This window comes from Pleurodeles waltl, unplaced genomic scaffold (genome assembly GCF_031143425.1).
Source record: "Pleurodeles waltl isolate 20211129_DDA unplaced genomic scaffold, aPleWal1.hap1.20221129 scaffold_59, whole genome shotgun sequence".
Classification (NCBI taxonomy): Eukaryota; Metazoa; Chordata; class Amphibia; order Caudata; family Salamandridae; genus Pleurodeles; species Pleurodeles waltl.
The window spans coordinates 4,065,936-4,093,318 of NW_027150301.1; the positions used below are offsets into that span (position 1 = coordinate 4,065,936).

The 27,383-nt window shown below is 49.6% G+C and overlaps 1 protein-coding gene across 1 annotated transcript in view; it reads left to right on the forward strand.

Annotated features, from left to right (window-relative positions):
• The first annotated feature begins 563 nt into the window (after positions 1–563).
• LOC138278810 (E3 ubiquitin-protein ligase TRIM39-like) overlaps positions 564–27,383 on the forward strand; it is a 182,335-nt gene continuing 155,515 nt past the window's right edge. Inside the window, exon 1 of the mRNA XM_069219323.1 lies at positions 564–965. Within this exon, the coding sequence (XP_069075424.1) occupies positions 564–965 (402 nt within the window). The remainder of the gene's footprint in view (positions 966–27,383) is intronic.

Below are 27,383 nucleotides of genomic sequence, written 5' to 3' on the forward strand. Positions count from 1 at the left end.
ATAGAGAAAAGTATTAACTGGGATGAAATGGGTTACGTTACACAGACACACACACAAGTGTTAGACAGTCTTCAAGTGTGCCAATTGAAGGTGGCCCAATCAATTCTATGGCCCTTTATGTGCAAACTCAAACTCCGTTCTAGGGATGTCACTCACTTTGAAGTCACCGTGTGTGGCACTGACCTGAGGGTGTCAAATACAACCTTCATCACATCTGATCTTTTATTCTGAAGTCACAGTGTGTGCAGCAGCGACCTGAGTGTACCACATACAACCTCTCTCACCTTTGAAGTTTTACTCCATAGACACCGTGTGCAGCAGTCACCTGAGGGTGTCACACACAACCTCTCTCACCTCTGATGTTTTACTCCTGAAGTCTCTGTGTGCAGCAGTGACCCGAGGACGACGCCACCTGAACTATTTCACGTAATGAGCAGCTTATCACCTGTGTCAGGCGGTGAGGTGATCAGACCAAAGGTCGCTGTGAGCGGAACACACCTTACACTGGTACTGATAAGATATTCCTGTCAGAGGGAGAGGACCCGGCACAGCTCAGGACAGACATGGCGGATACAGACCTCAGGGTCGAGCTCCTAGAAGATGTCACCTGCTCCATCTGCAGGGAGCTGTTCACTGACCCCGTGACCCTGGACTGCGGACACAGCTTCTGTCTCACTTGTGTCACAAGATTCAAGGCCAGCAGGGACTTAGAGAAATGGTGCCCGGAATGTAGACCGAGGTTGGACCTGGAGAAAGAACTGAAGCCGAATAAGAGATTAGCAAATATGGTAGAAAAGGTGAAAAGACTGCAAATAGCGCCTGGAAGTCTGTGCGAGGAGCACGGGGAGAGGCTGCTGCTCTTCTGTGAAACCGACGGTGGGCTCCTGTGTGTGGTCTGTAGAGAGTCCCAGGCACACAGAGCGCACCGTGTGACCCCCACGAAGGAAGCAGAGCAGGAATACAAGGTAAGAGAACTGACACTTGTATAGCGCCTGGAAGTCTGTGTGAGGAGCACGGGGAGAGGCTGCAGCTCTTCTGTGAAACCGACGGTGGGCTCCTGTGTGTGGTCTGTGTAGAGTCCCGGACACACAGAGAGCGCCGTGTGACCCCCACGAAGGAAGCAGAGCAGGAGTACAAGGTAAGAGAACTGGAGTCAGAATATAGTGCAGAGGGTCATGAGTGAGTAGACACACTTGTATAGCGCCCCTATCTCACTAAAGAGCTTCGAGGAGCTGAGCAGGACTGCAGAGCCAGAGGGTCAGAATCTGGAGCAGAGGTCAGTCACCCACAGTAGACGTGTCGCCTGATTGAACACTGTGGGCCTTGGGTGGACAGTCCTGAAGTAGATCAGGTCTTCCCACCATCAGTTCTCACTGTCTCTTGCTCCCACTTGCCTGGTCAGTAGTGACATAAACACACAGTGGGGTCCCTCGAGGGTCTGGTCGCATCTTCTTTGTGTGAAGCGCAGTCACCGCCGCTGCTTCCACCTGAGCTCTGAGGAGGCGCGTACGGAATAGTCACAGGGGCTCCAGGGGACCCTTGCACGGAAAAGGTCTGGGATGGATGATAGCGCCGGGGGCTTCTTGCACATATGGTTAAAGCCAGTGCAGGCTCAGCTACTGTCCGGGGTCCGCATCATGCTAATCGGGGTCTCCATTGCCGCCATGCAGAACATTGTGTGCTGTGCCCTCAGGTCTGAGACCCTGGCCTAGGTACCTACTAACTCATATGCTTGGCTAAGGTTCCCTAGTGTCAGTCCACGCGGATGGGTCCTGTGTGCCTTGAGGCCAGGTCAGCCTCTGACCAGTGACGTAACAAAACTGAGGGGGGCCCACTGCACAGTACATGGAGGGACCACCACTCTGGACTCACTCAGGAGCTGTCAGGTGAGGGTACTGTGCTGAGAGGTCCCCCTGGAGTTCAGGCCCCCCCACACCACGGGGGCTGTGGGGGCCTTTGTTACGCCACTGCCTCTGACCGGCTTAATTTCTTCATGACCTTTAAACTTGGCTTTTCACGTGAAGGTAGCCCCCCTGGATCAGGTTTTGACAGCTGCATTGTCAAGAGACTCACAGATAAGAGTCGCAGGCTAGAAATTGTAATTTTATTTGTATAGCACTTCCTACCCCTGATGTATTACTCTGAAGACACTGTGTGCAGCAGCAACCTGAGGGTGTAACTTCAACCTCTCGCACCTCTGATGTTTTACTCTGTAGACAACGTGTGCAGCAGTCACCTGAGGGTGTCACTACAACCTCTCCCACCTCTGATGTTTTACTCTGTAGACACTGTGTGCAGCAGTCACCTGAGGGTGTCACTACAACCTCTCCCACCTCTGATGTTTCACTCTGTAGACACCGTGTGCAGCAGTGCCCTCAGGGTGCCATTACTACCTCTCTCACCTCTACTGGTTTACTCTTCAAGTCACTGTGTGCTGCAGGCAATCGAGGACTAATTACTTACCTTTTTTCTCCTGGTCGATGGGGGTCACTCTGGTACTTACCTTGTGATAATCGTAGTTCGTCAAGCTCCCTTTTTCTAATTCCACTTCCTCGGGTGAGGCCCCAACTTTCGTATTCCACTTTCTTAGTATATGGTTTGGTTGCCCCCAGGCCTTCAGTATTGTCTATTGCTTTCACTGTTTTCTATTGCATTTTATGCTAATTCCTGACTGCTACTGCAATATAATAGTGTGTTTACTTACCTCCAGTTGGGGTATTGCATTTACAGTATTTTAGTATTTGTGTAACTAAAATAAAGTACCTTTATTTTTTCTAACACTGTGTGGTTCTTCATGTGTGTGAGTGCTGTGTGATTATAGCGGTATTGCAGAAGCTTTGCATGTCTCCTAGATAAGTCTTGGCTGCTCATCCACAGCTACCTCTAGAAATCATGGCTGCCTAGACACTGTCTACACCTCACTAATAGGGGATACCTGGACCTGGTATAGGGGAATAACATCATAGGTGCTCACCACAACCAGGCCAGATTCCTACAGTGTGTTATAGAGGTCACATGTCCTAAATACTGAGCCTCAGAGAAGAGGCTGTAGAAGAACACAGCACATTTCTGATGGATACAACTACCTGTGGATTCCTCACCTCATGAATACTCCCATGGCGCCAGCATTCGACGGAAATCTTCTTACTAGTCTCTGCACGTCGATGAGGACGTCACTGTCTCGCACGCGACGCCGTCTGACGTCATACAGGCAATAAGAGGTCCTCGACGACGTGCAGACGTCAGTTCCCTTTTTTCCGTGCATTCGAAACGGTTATCTTCGAGGGAGCAACTGTTACTCTTGCGGTTACAGTGTATATCTTGCTGCGTACTCTTTCTCTGTGGAAATAATGTCGCAGAGAAAGTCTGGATTTAAGCCTTGTCGTGAGTGTGGAGGCAAGATGTCGGTGACGGATCCTCATTCCGATTGCCTTTGGTGTTTGAGCTCCGACCACGACGTCTCGACTTGTGATTCATGTCAGCACATGAATCCGAAGGCCCTTAAAGAACGCGAGGCGAAGCTGTTTATGGCCAAGTCAAAGGAGAAGCATCACAAGAAAAAGTCTTCTCCAAGACATCGGCGTCATCGAGACTCCCGGCGCCGTAGAGAATCTCGGCGTCATTCAAGGGAGGCTCGTTCCAGGTCTCCGGATCGGCGCCGAAGAACATGGGAGGTCAGCCCCACGGTGACGCCGCATCCTTCGACGCCGTTGCCCTCTCCGGCGTCTCCAACTTCGCCTGGACAGGCGTCGGTGATTGAGGTATTGGAGCCTCAAGTGTTTTCTCCGGCGCAGACGCCGAGGCCGGCGTCTGGGTCGCCTCTGAGTCAGGCACCCCAGTATCCGGCTTTTCCCACCCCTGGAGCCGATAGTTCCGCATTCTTGAATGCGATTTATGCCATCTTCCAACAGATGGCTCCAGGGGGTGCTCCGGCTGGGCCTTTGGCCTTTTCTTTGGGTGATCCTGCGCCTCTTCGGCCGGCACCCTTTATGCCCTTTCTCCCGTTTGGGAATGTGGGCTCGGCGCCAGTGTCGGCGCCGGTGGCCGCTCCGGTGGCTTCGGAGGGATTGGCCCCAGGGATTTCCATCCCGTCGACGTCGAGATTTCGGCCTGTGACTCCGGTGGGTCCATCCGTTTCAACTGCTCTTCAGTCGGCGCCGAAGTTACCTGTGGCGCCGGATGCGGCGTCGGTGGCTTCGGAAGATCGGCGCCGATCTCCGACTTCGGCGGAGGTATTGTCGACTCCGCGGATTGAGCAACGACTGCATTCAAGGAGGCGTGCTCTCCGGGTACTAGAAGAGCAGGAGTACCAACGAGCCCTAGAGGAAGGAGAGCTAGAGGACTCGGGTGATGGGCTGCGTGGACTGGAGTCGGCCAGTGGGCTGGACACTTCCCCTGAGTGGGACCTTTCGTCCCCGGGGGAATATACCGAGGAAGCTGCTTCCTTTCATACAGTGGTACGGAAGGCAGCTAGTTTTTTGGACCTGCCTTTGCCGGTGGTGGAGGCGAAACAAAACCTTTTGACAGAGGTGTTGCATCCGGCCTCAGCCGCGGCAGAGCCTCTATTACCTTTTAATGACGCTCTGCTGGATCCGGTTTTAGAGGTGTGGAAGAAGCCGGCATCTTCCCCAGCAGTTCACAGAGCCGTGGCCAGGAGGTATCGGACGGCTCCAACTGATCCTGGTTTCCTATCTAGGCACCCTACGCCGGAGAGCTTGGTTGTGCAGGCCTCCTGTTCGTCCAAGTCAGCGCCTGGTTCTTTTCCGACGGTGCCTGGGGACAGAGATTCAAAAAAGCTGGAGGCGCAGTCGAAGAAGATTTTTTCGTCCTGCAGTCTGGCATTAAAAGCCACCAATGCAACCTGTATCCTGGGGAGGTATATTCATGCTCTGATGGATGACATCTCCTCTTCGTTTACAGAGCTTCCCCAGGGTCTTTTGGATCTTGTCTCTGATGCCCAGGCTGCTGCGACCCAAATTATCCAGACGGGACTGGATACCACCGACTCGGTAGCCAGAGCAATGGGCACAACTGTGGTGGAAAGGAGACAGGCCTGGCTCCGTAACTCGGGCTTTTCGGCAGATGTACAGTCCACATTGTTGGATCTCCCGTTTGATGGGGACAAACTGTTTGGGGCTAAGGCTGATTCGGCCTTGGAACGGTTTAAGGAGAGCAGGGCCACGGCTAAGTCGTTGGGACTCCAAGCTCCTTCTTCCACGGCCTCTTCCAGATTCTTGAGGAGGTTTCGTGGATTTGGGCGTGGCTCTTCCTCCTCTTCCTTTCGGGGAAGATATCAGCAACCTGCCTCTTCCCATCCCTATAGATCTTTTAGGGGGAGGGGTAGGGTCCGCACCAGGGGAGCTTCTCAGCAGCACTCTGCCTCTTCCTCATCCTCTGGCGGGGTGCAGCAGGGGAAGCAGCCTTAGGCTTCCACCATTTCCCACTCACTCCTCTCCTGTAGGGGGAAGATTACAGCATTTTCTCACCAAATGGGAGACTGTTACGTCGGACACTTGGGTTCTCAGTGTTGTGGGAAAAGGCTACACCCTTCCCTTTCGGGAGTTTCCGCCCCTCATCCCGCCCCGCCCTTCGTATTGTTCACAAGAACACCTCCTGTTGCTAGAACAGGAGGTAGAAGTCCTCCTTTTAAAGGGCGCGGTGGAGTTGGTCCCGGAGCAGGAAAGGGGTCAAGGAGTTTACTCAAGGTATTTCCTGATTCCCAAGAAGGATGGTCGTTTGAGACCAATTCTGGACCTGAGGATCTTGAATTGGTTCCTCAAGCAGGAAAAGTTCAAGATGCTGACCCTAGCACAGGTGCTTTTGGCGTTGAACATGGAAGACTGGATGGTGTCTGTCGACTTGCAGGATGCTTACTTTCATATCCCGATACTCAAGTCACACAGGAAGTATCTCCGGTTTGTGGTGGGATCGCAACACTACCAGTTTGCGGTCCTTCCGTTTGGTCTTACTTCAGCACCTCGAGTCTTCACGAAGGTGATGTCGGTGGTTGCGGCAGAGCTCAGAAGGAAGGGGATAGCAGTATTCCCTTACTTGGACGATTGGTTGATCAAAGCCAAGTCCCCGGAGCTTGTGTTGCGTCATCTGCAGTCAACAACCCAGTTGTTGTTCGACCTGGGCTTTTCGGTGAACGAGCCCAAATCTCACCTAGAGCCCTCTCAGCGCCTCCTGTTCATAGGGGCAGTACTGGATACAACATTGGGTCGGGCCTTTCCTCCGCCTCAGCGGATTCAAGATATTCAGGATTTGGTTCCAATGTTTCGAAATGGAGCGGTAGTTCCAGTCCTCAAGGTCCTTCGTCTGCTCGGTCTTTTTGCCTCCTGCATTCTGTTGGTCACGCATGCTCGCTGGCACATGAGGGCTCTTCAGTGGTGCCTCCGAAGGCAGTGGTCTCAACACAGAGGGGATCTAGAGGGTACTGTCAAGATCTCCAGAGATGCTGCTGTGGATTTGAAGTGGTGGATTGCAAGCAACAATCTTTCACAAGGAAAGCCGTTCCAGCAGTCGCCACCAGTGGCCACAGTCATAACGGATGCTTCCACTCTAGGGTGGGGAGCTCATCTGGGGGATCTGGAGATCAAAGGTCTTTGGTCTCCAGAGGAACAGATTTTTCACATCAATCTGTTAGAGTTACGGGCTGTACGTCTGGCTCTCAAGGCCTTCCTCCCTTCCCTTCGTGGTCAGTCGGTACAGGTCCTAACGGACAATACTACCACGATGTGGTACATAAACAAGCAGGGAGGAGTGGGGTCGTACCTTCTCTGCAGAGAAGCTCTTCGACTATGGTCCTGGGCAAAGGACCATCGGATTTGCTTGATAGCAAACCATCTGGCCGGAGTTTTGAACGTGCGTGCGGACAGTCTCAGTCGCCACTTCTCGGCAGACCACGAGTGGCGTCTCCATCCAGATCAAGTCCGTTTAATCTTCCAGAAGTGGGGGTTTCCTCGGGTAGATCTGTTCGCCACTCGAGAGAACGCGCATTGTCCGTTGTTCTGCAGCCTTCAGTATCCGATGCAGGAAGCGTTGGGGGACGCGTTTCAAATGACCTGGTGCGGCCAGTTGCTTTACGCGTTTCCTCCCATACCCTTGATTCCTCGAGTATTGAGGAAGATTCGCCAAGACCGGGCTCTAGTAATCTTAATAGCTCCGGATTGGCCAAGGAGGGTGTGGTACTCCGACCTTCTCCAACTCTCAATGTGCCCGCCGCTCCGTCTCCCTTTCAGGGCAGACCTCCTCTCACAGTCGCAGGGGCAGGTTCTACACCCCAACCTCCAGAGTCTGCACCTACATGCCTGGAGATTGAACGGGGCAACCTGAGTTCCTTCTCTCTCCCGCCTGAGGTAGTGGATGTTATATTAGCGGCCAGGCGACACTCCACTAAATCTATCTACGCTAATAGGTGGTCTAAATTTGTTGCGTGGTGTGGAGAGAGGCAGATTGATCCTTTACATGCTCATCTATCGGACGTTTTGTCTTTTGCTCTATCTCTGACGCAGAAAGGTTGTGCAGTGGCTACCATTAAAGGTTATTTATCGGCCTTGTCAGCCTTCATATGTCTTCCAGACCAACCATCTTTATTTAAATCCCCTATTGTTATCAGATTCTTGAAAGGTCTTCTAAATCAATATCCTCCAAAGCCATTCGTTATGCCGCAATGGGATTTGTCCTTAGTCCTGACTTTCCTTATGGGGTCCCCTTTTGAACCTATGCATTCTTGCCCCTTGAGGTATTTGGTTTTAAAAACAGTCTTCCTGATAGCTATAACATCAGCAAGGAGAGTGAGTGAGTTGCAGGCCTTATCAGTAAAACCCCCTTATACAACTTTTTATGGGGATAAGGTGGTGTTGAGGACCAAGGCTGCTTTCCTCCCGAAGGTTGTTTCACCCTTCCATTTGGCTCAGGCAATTACTTTGTCCACGTTCTATCCTCCGCCTCATCCTTCCAAAGAGGAAGAAAGACTGCACCGTCTGGACCCAAAGAGAGCGTTGAGCTTCTTTATCGATAGAACAAGGGATTTCAGGCTGGAGGATCAGCTGTTTATTAGATACGTGGGCAAGAGGAGAGGAAAGGCAGTCCACAAGAGAACACTATCCAGGTGGGTTGTTCTTTGCATTAAAATATGTTACTCTTTGGCAAAGAAGGATCCTCCTGAGGGCATTAGAGCTCATTCCACCAGAGCTAAGTCGGCCACTTCGGCCTTAGCCAGAGGTGTTCCTGTGGTCGACATCTGCAAGGCCGCAACTTGGTCGTCCCTTCACACTTTTGCAAAACATTACTGTTTAGATTCTGAGGTTAGAAGGGACGGCCATTTTGCACGGTCAGTGCTGCAGGATTTCTTGGTTTGACCATTTAGGCACCCACCGCCGGGCGTGGTACTGCTTTGGGACTCTATTCATGAGGTGAGGAATCCACAGGTAGTTGTATCCATCAGAAGAACGAGTTACTTACCTTCGGTAACGACTTTTCTGGTGGATACATTAGCTACCTGTGGATTCCTCACGGTCCCACCCGCCTCCCCGTTGCCTTTATGGTCTTGCCAAGTAATCCTTGAGTGCGCTCCTCTTGGTCTTTGAGGGTGCAATAGATGTATATATAATATATTTATATATATATATATATGTATATGTGTATATATCTTTATGTATATACTTGGTGTGTGTATATATTTTAAAAGAGAGAGTTTTATATATATATATATGTACATAAAAAGATTTACAGTTATTCATACAATGTGGTGTATTTTTACAATATAATGGATGTTGCCTTGCTCTTTCATTGCATTGCCTGGTTGTTCTCATGCACGTAAAAAATGATTGGTACTGACGTCTGCACGTCGTCGAGGACCTCTTATTGCCTGTATGACGTCAGACGGCGTCGCGTGCGAGACAGTGACGTCCTCGTCGACGTGCAGAGACTAGTAAGAAGATTTCCGTCGAATGCTGGCGCCATGGGAGTATTCATGAGGTGAGGAATCCACAGGTAGCTAATGTATCCACCAGAAAAGTCGTTACCGAAGGTAAGTAACTCGTTCATCTGGCATCTCAAATGACACTGGTGAACCAACAGAGACACTGCCCAGGAGCATAAGAAGCATGTGTGGGTGTTCAGGGATCTCACACACATATGCCCATTGTTGCAGGGATTACATTTTAGTGCTTTTGGCTTTCCCTCTTACGTTAGCATCTTTTTAAGATCGTGGGTTTTACATGTTTTTATTAACTCAACAAAATGCCATGTGCGTATTGTTTTTTGTCAGACGTTGTCCTGTAGTCCGTACAGTTAGTTTCAGGGACAGCTACTGGAACACAACGCCCTTGCTAGTTTTGTGCTCATAGGAGACAACTCTTTCCCACCAGACTAACTGAGGTTGTTTTGTACATTCTGATCTAGTGTGATAAGACCGTTGTCTTGTTATTTAAGCAATACCTGCTCTGAATTCGGTGAGAGGCGCTTCACAAGTGTTATCATGAAAAGGTGGCAATGAGAAATGCTGCCTGACAGACCCTGCTTACCATCGAGACAGAGTGCATTTATGAATGCACTGAGACTGGCGTACCGTGACAAATGCCAAGGTATAGGGTTAGATCACTCCAACTAAGTCTGTCAGTGTGCTCTTGTTAGGACAGGACTCATAGCGCTAGGTAGGGCAGCTTTAGCTGCAAAACAATATAGTTGAATTATTTGTATTTTTCACCATTCTATTGATGCTTGTTATAATAATATGTCTCATCTGTCGAACAATCCCAATTCAGGCCTGGATAGTGCTCACAAGAACACAAAAGGACTAAAAAGATTTGGGGTCCTGAGCACTTTAACGTTCTGGAGTTGCAGCGGTTTTTCCCTTCTCTGAACTAAAATGCTACTTATTTGGCGGGAACGGTGTTAATCCCCTAAGGAGTTTGTTGCTCCACAGCTGGGTTTGCTCAACATGTAAATCCAATATCAAATAGCATTTCAGCATTATATGTAAAGCACATTAGGCTTCAAAATAAACAACGACGAGTGCTATAATGAAAACCACAAAGATTTATGGAAAGTTTAATGGCATTACAGTCAGGAAAATCAATGGCAAATGTCAGTCAATCAATGCTCATTTGATAGCAAGAAGCTTAGAATAAAGTGCAAATGATGAAACAGCAGAGTATATTAGGATTCAGCTCAGTTTATAAATCAGAAATCTGAGTGACAGAGTGTCGCCTTCTAAAGATCAAGGGAGAGTGACCCCAACACCCTTAGGGTAACACTGATTTTATAGGTTGAAATATATTAAGCTTCATACATTTGGTGTGAATGTGCGCGGGCCTAGTGTGGGAAAGTAGCCTCTTTCTAGCCTTGTTACCCCCACTTTTGACCTGTTTGTAAGTATATGTCAGGGTGTTTTCACTGTCTCACTGGGATCCTGCTAGCCAGGACCCAGTGCTCATAGTGAAAACCCTATGTTGTCAGTATGTTTGTGTCACTGGGACCCTGCTAGCAGGACCCCAGTGCTCATAAGTTTGTGACCTATATGTATGTGTTCCCTGTGTGGTGCCTAACTGTCTCACTGAGGCTCTGCTAACCAGAACCTCAGTGGTTATACTCTCTCATTTCTTTCAAATTGTCACTAACAGGCTAGTGACTAAATTTACCAATTCACATTGGCATACTTGTACACCCATAAAATTCCCTAGTATATGGTACTGCGGTACCCAGGGTATTGGGGTTCCAGGAGATCCCTATGGGCTGCAGCATTTCTTTTGCCACCCATAGGGAGCTCTGACAATTCTTACACAGGCCTGCCAGTGCAGCCTGAGTGAAAAAACGTCCACGTTATTTCACAACCATTTACCACTGCACTTAAGTAACTTATAAGTCACCTATATGTCTAACCTTCACCTGGTGAAGGTTGGGTGCTAAGTTACTTAGTGTGTGGGCACCCTGGCACTAGCGAAGGTGCCCCCACATCGTTCAGGGCAAATTCCTCAGACTTTGTGAGTGTGGGGACACCATTACACGCGTGCACTATACATAGGTCACTACCTATGTATAGCGCCACAATGGTAACTCCGAACATGGCCATGTAACATGTCTAAGATCATGGAATTGTCACCCCAATGCCATTTTGGCATTGGGGGGACAATTCCATGATCCCCCGGGTCTCTAGCATAGTACCCGGGTACTGCCAAACTGACTTTCCGGGGTCTTCACTGCAGCTGCTGCTGATGCCAACCCCTCAGACAGGTTTCTGCCCTCCTGGGGTCCAGGCAGCCCTGGCCCAGGAAGGCAGAACAAAGGATTTCCTCTGAGAGAGGGTTAACACCCTCTCCCTTTGGAAATAGGTGTGAAGGCTGGGGAGGAGTAGCCTCCCCCAGCCTCTGGAAATGCTTTGATGGTGCCCATCTCTGCATAAGCCAGTTTACACAGGTTTAGGGATACCCCAGCCCTGCTCTGGCGCGAAACTGGACAAAGGAAAGGGGAGTGACCACTCCCCTGACCTGCACCTCCCAGGGGAGGTGCCAAGAGCTCCACCAGTGTGTCCCAGGCCTCTGCCATTTTGGAACTAGAGGTGCTGGGGGCACACTGGACTGCTCCGAGTGGCCAGTGCCAGCAGGTGACGTCAGAGGCTCCTTCTGATAGGCTCTTACCTCTCTTGGTAGCCATTCCTCCTTCCTTGGTAGCCAAACCTCCTTTTCTGGCTATTTAGGGTCTCTGCTTTGGGGAATTCTTCAGATAACGAATGCAAGAGCTCACCAGAGTTCCTCTCCATCTCCCTCTTCACCTTCTTCCAAAGGATCGACCGCTGACTGCTCAGGACGCCTGCAAAGCCGCAGCAAAGTAGCAAGACGACTACTAGCAACCTTGTATCACTTCATCCTGCCGGCTTTCTCGACTGTTTCCAGGTGGTGCATGCTCTGGGGGTAGCCTGCCTCCTCCCTGCACCAGGAGCTCTGAAGAAATCTCCCGTGGGTCGACGGAATCTCCCCCCTGCAACCGCAGGCACCAATAGACTGCATCACTGGTCCTCTGGGTCCCCTCTCAGCACAATGAGCGTGGTCCCTGGAACTCAGAAACTCTGTCCAAGTGACTCCCACAGTCCAGTGACTCTTCAGTCCAAGTTTGGTGGAAGTAAGTCCTTGCCTCCCCACACTAGTCTGCATTGCTGGGTACTGCATGATTTGTAGCTGCTCCGGATCCTGTGCACTCTTCCAAGATTTCCTTTGTGCACAGCCAAGCCTGGGTCCCCGATACTCGAACCTGCAGTGCACAACCTTCTGAGTTGTCCTCCGGCCTCGTGGGACTCCCTTTTGTGACTTCGCGTGGACTCCGGTTCACTTTCCTTCCAAGTGCCTGTTCAGGTACTTTTGCGGGTGCTGCCTTCTTCTGTGAGGTCTCCCTGAGTTGCTGGGAGCCCCCTCTGCCCCCTCCTCCAAGTGGCGACATCCTGGTCCCTCCTGGGCCACAGCAGCACCCAAAAACCTCTACCGTTTCCCTTGCAGCTAGCAAGGCTTGTTGGCAGTATTTCTGTGTGGGAACGCCTCTGCAAGCTCAATCGCGACGTGGTACATCCGCTTTCCAAAGGAGAAGTCCCTAGCTCTCTTCTTTCTTGCAGAACTTTCAGCTTCTTCCATCCAGTGGCAGCTTCCTTGCACCCTCAGCTGGCATTTCCTGGGCTCCTGTCCACTCTCGACACTGTCGCGACTATTGGACTTGCTCCCCTTGTCTTATAGGTACTCAGGTCCGGAAATCCACTGTTGTTGCATTGCTGGTGTTTGTTCTTCCTGCAGAATCCCCCTATCACGACTTCTGTGCTCTCTGGGGGTAGTAGGTGCACTTTACACCTACCTTTCAGGGTCTTTGGGTGGGCTATTTTTCTAACCCTCACTGTTTTCTTACAGTCCAAACGACCCTCTACAAGCTCACATAGGTTTGGGGTCCATTCGTGGTTCGCATTCCACTTTTGGAGTATATGGTTTGTGTTGCCCCTATACCTATGTGCTCCTATTGCAATCTATTGTCATTCTACACTGTTTGCATTAGTTTTCTTGCTATTACTTACCTAAGTTTGGTTTGTGTACATATATCTTGTGTATATAACTTATCCTCATACTGACGGTACTCACTGAGATACTTTTGGCATATTGTCATAAAAATAAAGTACCTTTAGTTTTAGTAACTCTGTGTATTGTGTTTTCTTATGATATTGTGCATATGACACCAGTGGTATAGTAGGAGCTTTAAATGTCTCCTAGCTCAGCCTAAGCTGCTTTGCCATAGCTACCTTCTATCAGTCTAAGCTGCTAGAAACACCTCTTCTACAATAATAAGTGATAACTGGACCTGGCACAAGGTGTAAGTACCTCTGGTACCCACTACAAGCCAGGGCAGCCTCCTACATTGGTTGTGCAGGGGTGGGATCAGTACTTGTAACTACTTACCACTTTGTCATTGTGTACTTTTTATAAGATAATAATATACAAAACAGTTCAGTGTCTGTACACCTAACCAAAAAGTTTTGCTTTTCTCCTCTCAAAATGTTTACAAAAGTTCTGAAAAGTTTTCTAAAACTTCTAAAAGTTTTCTAAAAAGTTAGAAAAAGATTTTTCTCTGTTCTTTAAAAAGTTCAGAAACTTTTTCTTCCTTCTCTCTATTTCTAATCCTTTTACTATCATGTCTGTGGAAGACTTTACTCTTAAAATGGTCAATACTACTTATGAGAATTTGAATTACAAGAGCCTAAGGAGTCTCTGCTTAGTGAGAGGTTTAGTGATAGGAAAGAACCCTACCAAAGAATTTCTATTTAACATGCTTATTGTAAATGACGAGTCCCAAGCAGGCACATCAAATGAGAGGTTAATAGAAGGTTCTCAATCTGACTCAGGGGATCTCCTTGATGGAGGTGGGGAGGGTTCTGAACAGGATCTGCACCCTAGCAGGACACCCAGTAATGCTGGTAGTAATGGAGGTTCCCATCACTGTAGGGAAGTCTTTATTCCTAGAGGCCAAGTTGCTAGGGTTCAGTCAGTTAGGGACAGATCCCCCTCTGTTGTTTCAAACTTGTCCTCTGTGTCCAAGCATTCCCAACCCACCCACCCTGAGGATAACTTGTTAGAAAGGGAACTCAAAAAGTTGAGGGTTGAAGGGACCAGACTGAAGCTTAAACAGCAACAGCTGGCCTTAGATAGGGAATCCCTAGACATTGAGAAGGAGAGACAGAGGTTGGGGCTAGGACCCCATGGTGGCAGCAGCAGTATTCCTGATAGTAATCCTGTTAGAGAGAATGATTCCAGGAATCTGCACAAGATAGTCCCCCCTTACAAAGAGGGGGATGACATCAACAAGTGGTTTGCTGCACTTGAGAGGGCCTGTATGGTACAGGGGGGCCCTCAAAGGCAGTGGGCTTCTATACTGTGGCTATCTTTCACTGGAAAGGGTAGGCATAGGCTCCTTACTGTTAGAGAAAGTGATGCAAACAATTTTGAAGTTTTGAAGGATGCACTTTTGGATGGATTTGGCTTAACCACTGAACAATACAGGATTAAGTTCAGAGACACCAGAAAAGAGTCCTCTCAAGACTGGACAGACTTTGTGGACTGTTCAGTGAAGACCTTGGAGGGGTGGTTACATGGCAGTAAAGTATCTGACTATGAAAGCCTGTATAATCTTATTCTGAGAGAGCATATTCTGAATAACTGTGTGTCTGACTTGTTACACCAATATCTAGTGGACTCAGAACTGACCTCTCCCCAAGAATTGGGAAAGAAGGCAGACAAATGGGTCAGAACAAGAGTGAACAGAAAAGTTCATACAGGGGGTGACAAGGATGGAAAGAAGAAAGATGGTGAGAAATCTCAGGATAAGCATGGGGATAAGGGTAAAACCAAAGATCCTTCTTCACATCCTAAACACTCTTCAGGGGGTGGGGATAAATCAAATTCTTCCTCTTCATCACAACATACACACATTAAAAAGCCTTGGTGCTATGTGTGTAAAAATAAAGGCCATTGGAAAGGGGATACGTCCTGTCCAGGTAAACCCCCTGAGCCAACCACCACTAATACATCAAACTCTAGTGCCCCCAGCAGTAGTGGTAATAGTGGTGGGATGCTGGCAACAGTCAAACTAAGGGTGTAGTTGGGTTCACTTATGGGTCCATCATAGAAACTGGGGTAGTCAGTCCCAAGACAGTTTCTGTCACTCCTAGTGGCACTGGCCTTGCCACACTGGCTGCTTGTCCCCTTACAATGGATAAGTACAGGCAGACAGTTTCAAAAAATGGTGTTGAGGCCCAGGCCTACAGGGACACAGGTGCCAGTATCACTTTGGTGACTGAAAACTTAGTGCCTCCTGAACAATACATCATTGGACAACAGTACAAGATTATTGTTGTCCATAACTCCACTAAGTTTCTTTCCTTAGTTATAGTTCAGCTTAGTTGGGGTGGAGTTACTGGCCCTAAGCAGGTGGTAGTGTCACCTAGCTTACCTGTAGACTGTCTCTTAGGTAATGACCTGGAGACCTCAGGTTGGGCTGAGGTGGAGTTTTATACCCGTGCAGCCATGCTGGGTATCCCTGAGGAATTGCTTCCTCTCATTTCTACTGAAATTAAAAAGCAAAGGAGAGGAACAGGCCTGAAAACTCAGGATCCTTCTCCAACAACAGGTAAAAAGGGCATCACAGTATCCCCTACCCACCCTGCCATTCAGGATACCATTCCTGTGGTAGGAGAAACCTCTCCCGGGGTGGCACCTGTACCAAGGGAACCATCAGCTGGCACAGCTGTACTCCCTTAGGTAGAAGTACCTCTTTATGGGATAACTAATATCGGTGAGAAAAAGTCCACCATTGTAGTTGACATGGAGTATCCCTGAGAAACTTTAGTGCAGCAACCCTGCACTGCCTCAAAACACTTAGGACAGCAACCCTGCCCTAGTGTGGAGCTCATAGGACAGCATCCCTGCCCTGCTCCAAAACCAGAGAAACAGCATCCCTGTTCTCTCTTACAGCCATATGGACAAAGTTTTTGCCCAGCTATGGCTTTACTGAGACAGCATTCCTGTCTGGCATTCTCATCACTAGAAATAGGTCCAGTGGACAATTTCCACTGTTCTAAACTAAAACTTACTGATAGGAACTCTGAGAATATAACTTCACATTGTTGGTTAGCTAAAAAACTTCAAACAGGATGGTTTACGTCCCCACAGGGAAGTAACCATATAGTGGATGATAAAGGGAGTAACCAGTCTACTGCAGAGCTACTCTCCACTTATCACCACCTAGACAATAAAGGCTTAACTGGCCAAGGTTTGCCTTATTGTCCTTCGTTTGGGGGGGCTGGGGGGGAGCTATGACAATTCTTACACTGGCCTGCCAGTGCAGGCTCAGTTAACTAACGTCCACGTTATTTCACAGCCATTTACCACTGCACTTAAGAAACTTATAAGTCACCTATATTTCTAACCTTCACCTGGTGAAGGTTGGGTGCTAAGTTACTTAGTGTGTGGGCACCCTGGCACTAGCCAAGGTGCCCCCACATCGTTCAGGGCAAATTCCCCAGACTTTGTGAGTGCAGGGACACCATTACACGCGTGCACTGTACAGAGGTCACTATCTATGCACAACGTCACAATGGTAACGCCGAACATGGCCATGTAACATGTCTAAGATCATGGAATTTTCACCCCAATGCCATTCTGGCTTTGGGGGGACAATTCCATGATCCCCCGGGTCTCTAGCATAGTACCCGGGTACTGCCAAACTGCCTTTCCGGGGTCTCCACTGGAGCTGCTGCTGCTGCCAACCCCTCAGACAGGTGTCTGCCTTCCTGGGGCCCAGGCAGCCCTGGCCCAGGAAGGCAGAACAAAGGATTTTCTCTGAGAGAGGGTGTAACACCCTCTCCCTTTGGAAATAGGTGTGAAGGCTGGGGAGGAGTAGCCTCCCCCAGCCTCTGGAAATGCTTTGATGGGCACAGATGGTGCCCATCTCTGCATAAACCAGTCTACACCGGTTTAGGGATCCCCCAGCCCTTCTCTGGCGCCAAACTGGACAAAGGAAAGGGAAGTGACCACTCCCCTGACCTGCACCTCCCAGGGGAGGTGCCCAGAGCTCCTCCAGTGTGTCCCAGACCTCTGCCATCTTGAATGCAGAGGTGCTGCTGGCACACTGGACTGCTCTGAGTGGCCAGTGCCAGCAGGTGACGTCAGAGACTCCTTCTGATAGGCTCTTACCTGTGTTGCTAGCCTATCCTCCTTCCTAGGTATCCAAACCTCCTTTTCTGGCTATTTAGGGTCTCTGCTTTGGGGAATTCTTTAGATAACGAATGCAAGAGCTCATCAGAGTTCCTCTGCATCTCTCTCTTCACCTTCTGCCAAAGGATCGACCGCTGACTGCTCAGGACGCCTGCAAAACCGCAACAAAGTAGCAAAGACGACTACTGCAACCTTGTATCGCTGATCCTGCCGCTTTCTCGCCTGTTTCCTGGTGGTGTATGCTCTGAGGGTAGCATGCTTCCTTCTTGCACCAGGAGCTCTGAAGAAATGTCCTGTGGGTCGACGGAATCTTCCCCCTGCAACTGCAGGCAACAAAGAGCTGCATCACCTGTCCTCTGGGTCCCCTCTGAGCACGACGAGCGTGGTCCCTGGAACTCAGCAACTCTGTCCAAGTGACTCCCACAGTCCAGTGACTCTTCAGTCCAAGTTTGCTGGAGGTAAGTCCTTGCCTCCCCAAGCTAGACTGCATTGCTGGGTACCGTGTGATTTGCAGCTGCTCCGGCTCCTGTGCACTCTTCCAGGATTTCCTTCGTGCACAGCCAAGCCTGGGTCCCCGACACTCTAACCTGCAGTGCACCACCTCCTGAGTTGTCCTCCGGCGTCGTGGGACTTCCTTTTGTGTCTTCGGGTGAGCTCCGGTTCACTCCTCTTAGAAGTGCCTGTTCCAGTACTTCTGCGGGTGCTGCCTGCTTCTGTGAGGGCTCCCTGACTTGCTTGGCGCCCCCTCTGTCTCCTCACCCGAGTGGCGACATCCTGGTCCCTCCTGGGCCACAGCAGCATCCAAAAACCTTAGCAAGGCTTGTTTGCGTTTTTTTCTGCGTGGGAACACCTCTGCAAGCTTCTACACGACGTGTGATATCCATCCTCCAAAGGGGAAGTTTCTAGCCCTCTTCGTTCTTGCAGAATCCACAGCTTCTACCATCCGGTAGCAGCTTCTTTGCACCCTCAGCTGGCATTTCCTGGGCATCTGCCCACTCTCGACTTTGTCGCGACTCTTGGACTTGGTCCCCTTGTTCCACAGGTACTCTCGTCCGGAAATCCAGTTTGGTTGCAGTGCTGGTGTTGGACTTCCTTGCAGAATTCCCCTATCACGACTTCTGTGCTCTCTGGGGAATATAGGTGCACTTTACACCTACTTTTCTGGGTCTTGGGGTGGGCTATTTTTCTGACCCTCACTGTTTTCTTACAGCCCCAGCGACCCTCTACAAGCCCACATAGGTTTGGGGTCCATTCGTGGTTCCCATTCCACTTTTGGAGTATATGGTTTGTGTTGCCCCTATACCTATGTGCTCCTATTGCAATCTACTGTAACTTTACATTGCTTGCATTACTTCCTTTTGCTATTTCTGCATATTTTTGGTATTGTGTACATATATATTGTGTATATTTGGCATCCTCATACTAAGGGTACTCACTGAGATACTTTTGGCATATTGTCATAAAAATAAAGGGGCATATTTATACTCCGGTTGCGCCGAATTTGCGTCGTTTTTTTCTACGCAAATTCGACGCAAAACTAACGCCATATTTATACTTTGGCGTTAGACGCTTCGGGCGCCAAAGTGCCCGGAGTGTGCGTCATTTTTTAGCGTGAACCCCTTCCTTGCGTTAATGATATGCAAGGGAGGCGTTCCCGTCTTAAAAAATGACTCCCAGGCCTTTACGTGGTATTTATACTCCCGGGCAAAAATGACGCCCGGGAGTGGGCGTGGCTTAAAACGGCGCATTTGCGCCGCTTTTTAACGCCTGGGTCAGGGCAGGCGTTAAGGGACAGGTGGGCTCAAAATGAGCCCACAGCTGCCCTCCCCTGCCCCCAGGGACCCCCCCTGCCACCCTTGCCCACCCCAGGAGGACACCCAAGGATGGAGGGACCCATCCCAGAGACATTATGGTAAGTTCAGGTAAGTATATTTTTTTACATTTTTTGTGGCATAGGGGGGCCTGATTTGTGCCCCCCTACATGCCACTATGCCCAATGACCATGCCCAGGGGACAGAAGTCCCCTGGGCATGGCCATTGGGCAAGGGGGCATGACTCCTATCTTTACAATGACAGGAGTCATGTTGATGGGGGATGGGCGTCGATAAAAAATGGCGCAAGTCGGGTTAAGACGATTTTTTCGACGCAACCTGACTTGCCCCATTTTAAGACGCCCATACGCCATTTTCCCCCTACGCCGGCGCTGCCTGGTGTACGTGGTTTTTTTTCACGCACACCAGGCAGCGCCGGTCTGCTAGCTCCGGCTAACGCCATTCAATAAATACGGCGCCCGCATGGCGCTTCAGAATGGCGTTAGCCGGCGCTAATTTTTTTGACGCAAAACTGCGTTAGCGCAGTTTTGCGTCAAAAAGTATAAATACGGCCCAAAGTACCTTTATTTTTAGTATATCTGTGTATTGTGTTTTCTTATGATATTGTGCATATGACACCAGTGGTATAGTAGGAGCTTTGCATGTCTCCTAGTTCAGCCTAAGCTGCTCTGCTATAGCTACCTTCTATCAGCCTAAGCTGCTAGAAACACCTTGTAGGAAGTTGGCTCTGTATGTGCTATTTCAAAGTAAGGAATAGCATGCACAGAGTCCAAGGGTTCCCCTTAGAGGTAAGATAGTGGCAAAAAGAGATAATACTAATGCTCTATTTTGTGGTAGTGTGGTCGAGCAGTAGGCTTATCAAAGGAGTAGTGTTAAGCATTTGTTGTACATACACATAGACAATAAATGAAGTACACACACTCAGAGACAAATCCAGCCAATAGGTTTTGTTATAGAAAAATATATTTTCTTAGTTTATTTTAAGAACCATAGGTTCAAATTTCACATGTAATATCTCATTTGAAAGGTATTGCAGGTAAGTACTTTAGGACCTTTAAATCATTTCACTAGCATGTATACTTTTTACATAAAACACAAATAGCTGTTTTAAAAGTGGACACAGTGCAATTTTCACAGTTCCTGGGAGAGGTAAAGTTTTGTTAGGTTTTGCAGGTAAGTACACTACTTACAAAGTTCAGTCTTGAGTCCAAGGTAGCCCACCGTTGGGGGTTCAGAGCAACCCCAAAGTTACCACACCAGCAGCTCAGGGCCGGTCAGGTGCAGAGTTCAAAGTGGTGCCCAAAACACATAGGCTTCAATGGAGAGAAGGGGGTGCCCCGGTTCCAGTCTGCCAGCAGGTAAGTACCCGCGTCTTCGGAGGGCAGACCAGGGGGGTTTTGTAGGGCACCGGGGGGGACACAAGCCCACACAGAAATTTCACCCTCAGCAGCGCGGGGGCGGCCGGGTGCAGTGTAGAAACAAGCGTCGGGTTTTCAATGTTAGTCTATGAGAGACCAAGGGATCTCTTCAGCGGTGCAGGCAGGCAAGGGGGGGGCTCCTCGGGGTAGCCACCACCTGGGCAAGGGAGAGGGACTCCTAGGGGTCACTCCTACACTGAAAGTCCGGTCCTTCAGGTCCTGGGGGCTGCGGGTGCAGGGTCTTTTCCAGGCGTCGGGACTTAGGTCTCAGAGAGTCGCGGTTAGGGGAAGCGTCGGGATTCCCTCTGCAGGCGTTGCTGTGGGGGCTCAGGGGGGACAACTTTTGGTACTCACAGTCGTAGAGTCGTCCGGGGGTCCTCCCTGAGGTGTTGGTTCTCCACCAGTCGAGTCGGGGTCGCCGGGTGCAGTGTTGCAAGTCTCACGCTTCTTGCGGGGAGTTGCAGGGTTCTTTAAAGCTGCTCCTTGAAACAAAGTTGCAGTCTTTTTGGAGCAGGTCCGCTGTCCTCGGGAGTTTCTTGTCTTTTTCGAAGCAGGGCAGTCCTCAGAGGATTCAGAGGTCGCTGGTCCCTTGGAAGGCGTCGCTGGAGCAGAGTTCTTTGGAAGGCAGGAGACAGGCCGGTGAGTTTCTGGAGCCAAGGCAGTTGTTGTCTTCTGTTCTTCCTCTGCAGGGGTTTTTCAGCTAGGCAGTCCTTCTTCTTAGTAGTTGCAGGAATCTGATTTCTTAGGGTTCAGGGAAGCCCTTAAATACTGAATTTAAGGGCGTGTTTAGGTCTGGGGGGTTAGTAGCCAATGGCTACTAGCCCTGAGGGTGGGTACACCCTCTCTGTGCCTCCTCCCAAGGGGAGGGGATCACATTCCTATCCCTATTGGGGGAATCCTCCATCTGCAAGATGGAGGATTTCTAAAAGTTAGAGTCACTTCAGCTCAGGACACCTTAGGGGCTGTCCTGACTGGCCAGTGACTCCTCCTTGTTGTTCTCATTAATTCCTCCGGCCTTGCCCCCAAAAGTGGGGCGGTGGCCGGAGGGGGCGGGCAACTCCACTAGCTGGAGTGTCCTGTGGTGTTGGCACAAAGGAGGTGAGCCTTTGAGGCTCACCGCCAGGTGTGACAACTCCTGCCTGGGGGAGGTGTTAGCATCTCCACCCAGTTCAGGCTTTGTTACTGGCCTCAGAGTGACAAAGGCACTCTCCCCATGGGGCCAGCAACATGTCTCGGTTTGTGGCAGGCTGCTGGAACCCGTCAGCCTACACAGATAGTCGGTTAAGTTTCAGGGGGCACCTCTAAGGTGCCCTCTGGGGTGTATTTTACAATAAAATGTACACTTGTATCAGTGTGCATTTATTGTGCTGAGAAGTTTGATACCAAACTTCCCAGTTTTCAGTGTAGCCATTATGGTGCTGTGGAGTTCGTGTTTGACAAACTCCCAGACCATATACTCTTATGGCTACCCTGCACTTACAATGTCTATGGTTTTGTTTAGACACTGTAGGGGTACCATGCTCATGCACTGGTACCCTCACCTATGGTATAGTGCACCCTGCCTTAGGGCTGTAAGGCCTGCTAGAGGGGTGACTTATCTATACGTACATAGGCAGTGAGAGGTTGGCATGGCACCCTGAGGGGAGTGCCATGTCGACTTACTCGTTTTGTCCTCACCAGCACACACAAGCTGGCAAGCAGTGTGTCTGTGCTGAGTGAGGGGTCTCCAGGGTGGCATAAGACATGCTGCAGCCCTTAGAGACCTTCCTTGGCATCAGGGCCCTTGGTACCAGGGGTACCAGTTACACGGGACTTATCTGAATGCCAGGGTGTGCCAATTGTGGATACAAAAGTACAGGTTAGGGAAAGAACACTGGTGCTGGGGCCTCGCTAGCAGGCCTCAGCACACTTTCAATTCAAAACATAGCATCAGCAAAGGCAAAAAGTCAGGGGGCAACCATGCCAAGGAGGCATTTCCTTACACAACCCCCCCCCCCCCCCCAAACGAAAGAGGATGAGACTAACCTTTCCCAAGAGAGTCTTCATTGTCTAAGTGGAAGAACCTGGAAAGGCCATCTGCATTGGCAGTCCCAGGTCTGTGTTCCACTGTAAAGTCCATTCCCTGTAGGGAGATGGACCACCTCAATAGTTTTGGATTTTCACCTTTCATTTGCATCAGCCATTTGAGAGGTCTGTGGTCAGTTTGAACTAGGAAGTGAGTCCCAAAGAGGTATGGTCTCAGCTTTTTCAGGGACCAAACCACAGCAAAGGCCTCCCTCTCAATGGCACTCCAACGCTGCTCCCTGGGGAGTAACCTGCTAATGAAAGCAACAGGCTGGTCAAGGCCATCATCATTTGTTTGGGACAAAACTGCCCCTATCCCATGTTCAGAGGCATCAGTCTGCACAATGAACTGCTTTGAGTAATCTGGAGCTTTTAGAACTGGTGCTGAGCACATTGCTTGTTTCAGGGTGTCAAAGGCCTGTTGGCATTCCACAGTCCAGTTTACCTTTTTGGGCATTTTCTTGGAGGTGAGTTCAGTGAGGGCTGTCACAATGGATCCATATCCCTTCACAAACCTCCTGTAATACCCAGTCAAGCCAAGGAATGCCCTGACTTGAGTCTGGGTTTTTGGAGCTGCCCAGTCCAGAATAGTCTGGATCTTAGGCTGGAGTGGCTGAACTTGGCCTCCACCTACAAGGTGTCCCAAGTAAACCACAGTTCCCTGCCCTATCTGGCATTTGGATGCCTTGATAGAGAGGCCTGCAGATTGCAGAGCCTTCAAAACCTTCTTCAGGTGGATCAGGTGATCCTGCCAGGTGGAGCTAAAGACAGCAATATCATCAAGATAAGCTGTGCTAAAGGACTCCAAACCAGCAAGGACTTGATTCACCAACCTTTGGAAGGTGGCGGGGCATTCTTTAAACCAAAGGGCATAACAGTGAACTGATAATGCCCATCAGGTGTGGAGAATGCTGTTTTCTCTTTTGCTCCAGGTGCCATTTTGATTTGCCAGTACCCTGCTGTTAAGTCAAAGGTACTTAAGAATTTGGCAGCACCTAATTTGTCTATGAGCTCATCCGCTCTAGGAATGGGATGGGCGTCTGTCTTGGTGACAGAGTTGAGACCTCTGTAGTCCACACAAAACCTCATCTCTTTCTTTCCATCTTTGGTGTGAGGTTTGGGGACTAAGACCACTGGGCTAGCCCAGGGGCTGTCAGAGTGCTCAATGACTCCCAATTCCAGCATCTTGTGGACTTCCACCTTGATGCTCTCCTTAACATGATCAGACTGTCTGAAAATGTTGTTTTTGACAGGCATGCTGTCTCCTGTGTCCACATCATGGGTACACAGGTGTGTCTGACCAGGGGTTAGGGAAAAGAGTTCAGGAAACTGTTGCAGGACCTTCCTACAATCAGCTTGCTGTTGGCTAGAGAGGGTGTCTGAGTAGATCACTCCATCTACTGAGCCATCTTTTGGATCTGATGACAGAAGATCAGGGAGAGGTTCACTCTCTGCCTCCTGATCCTCATCTGTTACCATCAACAGATTTACATCAGCCCTGTCATGGAAGAGCTTAAGGCGGTTTACATGGATCACCCTCTTGGGGCTCCTGCTTGTGCCCAGGTCCACCAGGTAGGTGACCTGACTCTTCCTTTCTAGCACTGGGTAAGGGCCACTCCATTTGTCCTGAAGTGCCCTGGGAGCCACAGGCTCCAGAACCCAGACTTTCTGCCCTGGTTGAAATTCAACTATTGCAGCCTTTTGGTCATACCAAAACTTCTGGAGCTGTTGGCTGGCCTCAAGGTTCTTACTTGCCTTTTCCATGTACTCTGCCATTCTAGAGCGAAGGCCAAGTACATAGTCCACTATGTCTTGTTTAGGCTCATGAAGAGGTCTCTCCCAGCCTTCTTTAACAAGAGCAAGTGGTCCCCTTACAGGGTGGCCAAACAGAAGTTCAAAGGGTGAGAACCCTACTCCCTTCTGAGGCACCTCTCTGTAAGCGAAAAGCAGACATGGCAAGAGGACATCCCATCTCCTTTTGAGCTTTTCTGGGAGCCCCATGATCATGCCCTTTAATGTCTTGTTGAATCTCTCAACCAAGCCATTAGTTTGTGGATGATATGGTGTAGTGAATTTATAAGTCACTCCACACTCATTCCACATGTGTTTTAGGTATGCTGACATGAAGTTGGTACCTCTGTCAGACACCACCTCCTTAGGGAAGCCCACTCTGGTAAAGATACCGATGAGGGCCTTGGCTACTGCAGGAGCAGTAGTCGACCTAAGGGGAATAGCTTCAGGATACCTAGTAGCATGATCCACTACTACTAGGATGTACATATTTCCTGAGGCTGTGGGAGGTTCTAGTGGACCAACTATGTCCACACCCACTCTTTCAAAGGGGACCCCCACCACTGGAAGTGGAATGAGGGGGGCCTTTGGATGCCCACCTGTCTTACCACTGGCTTGACAGGTGGGGCAGGAGAGGCAAAACTCCTTAACCTTCTGGGACATATTGGGCCAGTAGAAGTGGTTGACTAACCTCTCCCACGTCTTGGTTTGTCCCAAATGCCCAGCAAGGGGAATATCATGGGCTAAGGTCAGGATAAACTCTCTGAACTCCTGAGGCACTACCACTCTCCTAGTGGCACCAGGTTTGGGGTCTCTGGCCTCAGTGTACAGGAGTCCATCTTCCCAATAGACCCTATGTGTTCCATTTTTCTTGCCTTTGGACTCTTCAGCAGCTTGCTGCCTAAGGCCTTCAAGAGAGGGACAGGTTTCTTGTCCCTTACACAGCTCTTCCCTTGAGGGTCCCCCTGGGCATAAGAGCTCAACCTGATAAGTTTCCAGCTCTAAAGGCTCAGTTCCCTCAGAGGGCAGAACTTCTTCCTGAGAAGAGAGGTTCTCTTTTTCTTGCTGTGTTGCAGTTGGTTTCCCAACTGACTTTCCTTTTCTCTTGGTAGGCTGGGCCTTTCTTCCAGACTCCAGCTCTACTTTTTCACCCTGTGCCTTGCACTGTGCTCTAGTCTTGACACACACCAGTTCAGGGATACCCAGCATGGCTGCATGGGTTTTTAGTTCTACCTCAGCCCATGCTGAGGACTCCAGGTCATTTCCAAGCAGACAGTCTACTGGGATGTTTGAGGAGACCACCACCTGTTTCAGGCCATTGACCCCTCCCCATTCTAAAGTTACCATTGCCATGGGATGTGCTTTAGTTTGATTGTCAGCGTTGGTGACTGTATAGGTTTTTCCAGTCAGGTATTGGCCAGGGGAAACCAGTTTCTCTGTCACCATGGTGACACTGGCACCTGTATCCCTCAGGCCCTCTACACTTGTCCCATTAATAAAGAGCTGCTGCCTGTATTTTTGCATGTTAGGCGCCCAGGCAGCTAGTGTGGCTAAATCCACCCCACCCTCAGAGACTAATGTAGCTTCAGTGTGACACCTGATTTGCTCTGGGCACACTGTTGATCCCACTTGGAGACTAGCCATTCCAGTGTTACCTGGATTGGAGTTTGGAGTGGAACCTTTCTTGGGACAGGCCTTGTCTCCAGTTTGGTGTCCAGGCTGATTACAGCCACGACACCAGGCCTTTTTGGGATCAAAGTTTTTACCCTTGTACCCAGAATTGTTTTGTGAAGAGGCTCTGGGCCCACCCTCCTGTGCAGGTTTTTGTGGGCCTGTAGAAGACTCTTTACTATTTTTGTTTTTGGTTGTCTCACCACCCTTCCCCTGGGGAGGCTTTGTGACCCCTTTCTTTTGGTCACCCCCTGTGGAAGTTTTGGACACCCTTGTCTTGACCCAATGGTCCGCCTTCTTTCCCAATTCTTGGGGAGAAATTGGTCCTAGGTCTACCAGATGCTGATGCAGTTTATCATTGAAACAATTACTTAACAGGTGTTCTTTCACAAATAAATTGTACAGCCCATCATAATCCTTTACACCACTGCCTTGAATCCAACCATCTAGTGTTTTCACTGAGTAGTCTACAAAGTCAACCCAGGTCTGGCTCGAGGATTTTTGAGCCCCCCGAATCTAATCCTATACTCCTCAGTGGAGAATCCAAAGCCCTCAATCAGGGTACCCTTCATGAGGTCATAAGATTCTGCATCTTTTCCAGAGAGTGTGAGGAGTCTATCCCTACACTTTCCTGTGAACATTTCCCAAAGGAGAGCACCCCAGTGAGATCTGGTCACTTTTCTGGTTACACAAGCCCTCTCAAAAGCTGTGAACCATTTGGTGATGTCATCACCATCTTCATATTTTGTTACAATCCCTTTGGGGATTTTCAACATGTCAGGAGAATCTCTGACCCTAGTTATGTTGCTGCCACCATTGATGGGTCCTAGGCCCATCTCTTGTCTTTCCCTTTCTATGGCTAGGATCTGTCTTTCCAAAGCCAATCTTTTGGTCATCCTGGCTAACTGGATGTCCTCTTCACTGGAGTTATCCTCAGTGATTTCAGATAGGCTGGACCCTCCTGTGAGGGAGCCAGTTTCTCTGACAATTACTTTTGGAATCAGGGCTTGAGAGGCCCTGTTCTCCCTAGATAGGACTGGTGGGGGGGAATCACCCTCCAAGTCACTATCTTCTCCTTCTGAGTTGCCATCCTCAGAGGGGTTGGCTCTTTCAAACTCTGCCAACAGCTCCTGGAGCTGTAGTTTGGAAGGTCTGGGGCCCATGGTTATTTTCTTTAATTTACAGAGTGACCTTAGCTCCCTCATCTTAGGATGGAGGTAAGGTGTGGTGTCGAGTTCCACCACATTCATCTCTGCATCAGACATTATGGGCCTGATTACAACTTTGGAGGACGGTGTTAATCCGTCCCAAATGTGACGGATATACCACCTACCCTATTACGAGTCCATCATATCCTATGGAAC